Source organism: Epinephelus moara, chromosome 2, assembly GCF_006386435.1.
Source record: "Epinephelus moara isolate mb chromosome 2, YSFRI_EMoa_1.0, whole genome shotgun sequence".
Lineage (NCBI taxonomy): Eukaryota > Metazoa > Chordata > Actinopteri > Perciformes > Serranidae > Epinephelus > Epinephelus moara.
Window position 1 is genome coordinate 9,920,863 of NC_065507.1, and position 3,956 is coordinate 9,924,818.

The window sequence follows — 3,956 nt, forward strand, 5'->3', positions numbered from 1 at the left end:
GGATGAGGGTCACCTGTGCTCCATCACAGCCATAGCCCCACAGCACAGCTCTCTCTGGAGACTTCTGAAGCACCATGTGGTCCCCATAGTAGGAGGCAAAGCTCAGGTCCCCCTCTACACATAGACACACAAACAATTCAGTGCTCAAAAACAATGCAAAGAGAACAATATTTAGAGAATGAAGACAGATTAAAAACACATTAAAGGAGGTTAGTCAGAAATAGAAACACAAATAGAGCTGGCTTATGGTTTTGGCAAGCTAAAATATTCAGCTAGCTTATATTTTAGCGAGCTGTGACGTTACCATTAAACCTCAGTGCACAGCAGTTAAACGCCGACAAACAGTTTGGCACCCGGTACTCACCACATCTGTGAATGGCAGCTACAAATATCAAAACAACACACAGAGTTATCGCCATGACAGGAAGATGAAGACAACACACGTAAACCTAAAGCTGGAAACAACTCTGTCAGAAACTATTAAGTCAGTTGGTTGATATGTTAAGCGACATATCGTGTAACAGACAGAAAACTCTGTCACTAACTGACACTTCAATGTTTGTGAGCCAGTCTTTTATTTGTTGTATTACGTCACAATCTGACTGCGCATCTTCAAAATAAAAGCATGACGGCTCAAAATTGCAAACATGGTAGAAATCATCTTAACACAGACAATTAACAACTTTCTTCTTCTCTCTTTTGATGTATGTGCGTGTGCGAGAAGCCGCCCATGTTTCACTTTCTCACATCGCCCACGCTGTGAGTTGCACATGTGCGTGTGTGTGCGCTGCTGATATTACACAATGTCAATCATGTGGCGCGCCAGGAATTTGACCAGCATTTTAAATCTGCATATTTTAGACTGACCGGCTGGTGGCAGGTCACGGCCGATCACATGAAAACCAGCCGATTCCGAGCACTGCCGATAAATCGGTGCAAGTCTATTTTAACGCGAAATATGTTCAACTGCCTCTGTGTTAGAAGCTGTTTCACAAATGCTGTAAGAGGGCTGTGGTAGGATTTGACGGCTGTGTCAATTAGCAGTCAATATGATGTGGGATAGGCAAGACTTTAGGAGACAAATTAAAAGTAAATCCATGGAAAAGAAAAGAACAAAGCATTCACTACAGAGTATTTGTCTCATATACTGTATATCTATTGTGTGAGATGTGAGTAGCAGCACACAGAGGCTGTGCGTACTCCCCTGAGTCTTGGGCTTACACCAAGATAAATGTCCTATTTCAAATTTCAAATGTTATCACTGGCCTTTGAAGGGGTTTGTAATTAACACGGTAGGTGAACATGGAAAGCTGCAGGGTAAGGGGATATAATTTCATGTCTCACTCATGTAGGCCTATGTCGTTCCTCTACATCTTACTATAAATATACCCCATGAGCGCATTTCTGTACTGTTCTCTCACTGCTTCACGCCCCGACCAGCAGCTTTCTTGTTCTCCGGCCTATATCCATCACTTATATCTAAGTGTTGAGGTTTTGTGTTAAATATCATGCCAACAGAACACAGCCTGTTCATTTGTCTTTACTACAGGCAAACGCATAAAACACTTGGGTAAATGAACACCTGGCTGGTAAACTGCTGGATAATGAATGTTACACCTGCTTTTCATTTTTCATGCTGTTATTTTAGTCTATAGATGTTAATTACTTTGGCCTTCATAGAGATTCACCTCATAGTAGTATGCTGTGTTGGGCATCTAAAGGGGAAGATGTGAAAAACTATGCAATTATGTTAGTTTTTAAAGTTTCACAAGTAGTTGCTGCACTGAGGGTGTAGGCTAGAGGATGTGGGTGTCATCTATAGATGTGATCTGTCATTTCCAGCTGTGTTTTACTTTTTTGTTTTGTTTATCTTGTTGTTGGTGTTACCCAAGTTTGAGTCATTATGCAACTGGCAGCATGATGCTGGCTGAGAAGTGATCTGGTGTCTACATTTGGAAAGTTTGTCCAATGTGAGTTTCATTTATTCAAAAACATTTCAGAAAGTGTGTAAACATCTCAAGTTGTCTGTGTTTGAGAAGATGACTCACTCAAAAAAAATAAAAGATCGGCACAAAAGACAAACAAGAAAACAGCACACTGGTTTACTACAATAGATGATGTCAACTCTTGAATAGCCGTTGCCATAGCAACCACAAGACATTAATGTCTTGTGTACTTTTTAGGCCCGTAGATGGCAACAGGCACGCTGATAATAAAGAGATTTAATTAAAAGGTGTGTTGAATTATCTGACTATACCATTTGTTGTTCTGTTGGTGGTGTATGAATTATTATATGATTTACAAGGTCCAGTGTGTCGTATTTAGCGGGACATATTGGTAGAAATGGAATCTAATGTTTTCTTTAATTTGTAATAACCTGAAAATAAGAACACTAGTGTTTTTGTTATCTTAGAATGACCAATTTATATCTACATAGGGAGCGGGCCCTCAACAATGGAGTCCGCCATGTTGCACCGCCATGTTTCAACAGTAGCTCAAAATGGAAAAACCAAACATTTTCACGTTTTTGACCACCACAGTTATCAGACCCTCGACTTCTAACAGCAGTGGAAAATCACTGACTTTTTTTTGCTGTTATAAATCATCAGGTCTGTTTGTTTAGGTCAGAAAGACACCTCTGCAGATAATTTGGCTCAAAACACCTGAACATCTTGATATTAAGTTGTCTGAGAAAAAGGCGTGCACACATTAGCACGTGCTAGGGCAGCGGCCCATCTGCAATGAGCCAAACAAGTGTCAGAGAAACAACGATTTGTAACGTGAAACTGCCTCATTCAGTGTTTTTACTAGACTTGCACTGATTTATCGGTAGTGCTCGGAATTGGGGCAGTTTTCACGTGATCAGCCATGACCTGCGACCAGGGTACATTTATAGTAAGATGTAGAGGAACTAAATACATGAGTGAGACATGAAATTATATCCCCTTACCCTGCAGCTTTCCATGTTCACCTACCGTGTTAATTACAAACCCCTTCAAAGGCCAGTGATAACATTTGAAATTTGAAATAGGACATTTATCTTGATGTAAGCCCAAGACTCAGGGGAGTACGCACAGCCTCTGTGTGCTGCTACTCACATCTCACACAATAGATATATATGAGACAAATACTCTGTAGTGAATGCTTTGTTCTTTTCTTTTCCATGGATTTACTTTTAATTTGTCTCCTAAAGTCTTGCCTATCCCACATCATATTGACTGCTAATTGACACAGCCGTCAAGTCCTACCACAGCCCTCTTACAGCATTTGTGAAACAGCTTCTAACACAGAGGCAGTTGAACATATTTCGCGTTAAAATAGACTTGCACCAATTTATCGGCAGTGCTCGGAATCGGGCCGGTTTTCACGTGATCGGCCATGTTATCGGCAGTGCTCGGAATCGGGCCGGTTTTCACGTGATCGGCCATGACTTCCCACCGGCCGGTCAGTCTAAAATATGCCGATTTAAAACGCCGGTGAAATTCCCTGCGCCATGTAATTGACATCGTGTAACATCAGCAGTGAACACACACGCACATGTGCAACTCACAGCTTGGGCGATGTGAGGAAGTGAAACATGGGCGGCTTCTCACCTTAATCATTCACGCACACACATCAAAAGAGAGAAGAAGAAAGTTGTTAATTGTCCGTGTTAAACTGAACTGCGGAGCTCTCACTGCTGCACTCTGCCGCTTCAAACTGACAAGGCGCGTGTCCGCGTGCCGAAGATGCGCGTGTCCGCGCTTACCGGCGGGCGCATCCTGAAGACCTGTGTGAATATTCCACTGGAGATATTTTTACTTTTTTGTCTATTCAAGAAATTACCCACAAATGCTATACATCAAGAATTATTATTTTATTTATCCATGTTTTTATTTATGTATGCCTTTTTTACTTATTTATTTCAACACTGTACCTGAAGTTATATTTGAGCAAAAAGGAAAATGTTTCTTAAC

General features: G+C 41.2%; 2 protein-coding genes across 2 annotated transcripts in view; both read right to left on the reverse strand.

Moving 5' to 3' along the window:
* LOC126401122 (sialate O-acetylesterase-like) overlaps positions 1–512 on the reverse strand; it is a 7,400-nt gene extending 6,888 nt beyond the window's left edge. The window contains exons 1-2 of the mRNA XM_050062227.1: positions 365–512; positions 1–114 (exon numbers count right to left, since the gene is read on the reverse strand). Coding sequence (XP_049918184.1) covers positions 1–114; positions 365–419 — 169 coding nt within the window. The 5' untranslated portion in view covers positions 420–512. The remainder of the gene's footprint in view (positions 115–364) is intronic.
* Positions 1–3,956, reverse strand: part of LOC126408878 (sialate O-acetylesterase-like) — a 61,520-nt gene that overhangs the window by 6,962 nt on the left and 50,602 nt on the right. The gene's annotated exons all lie outside the window — the stretch shown is intronic.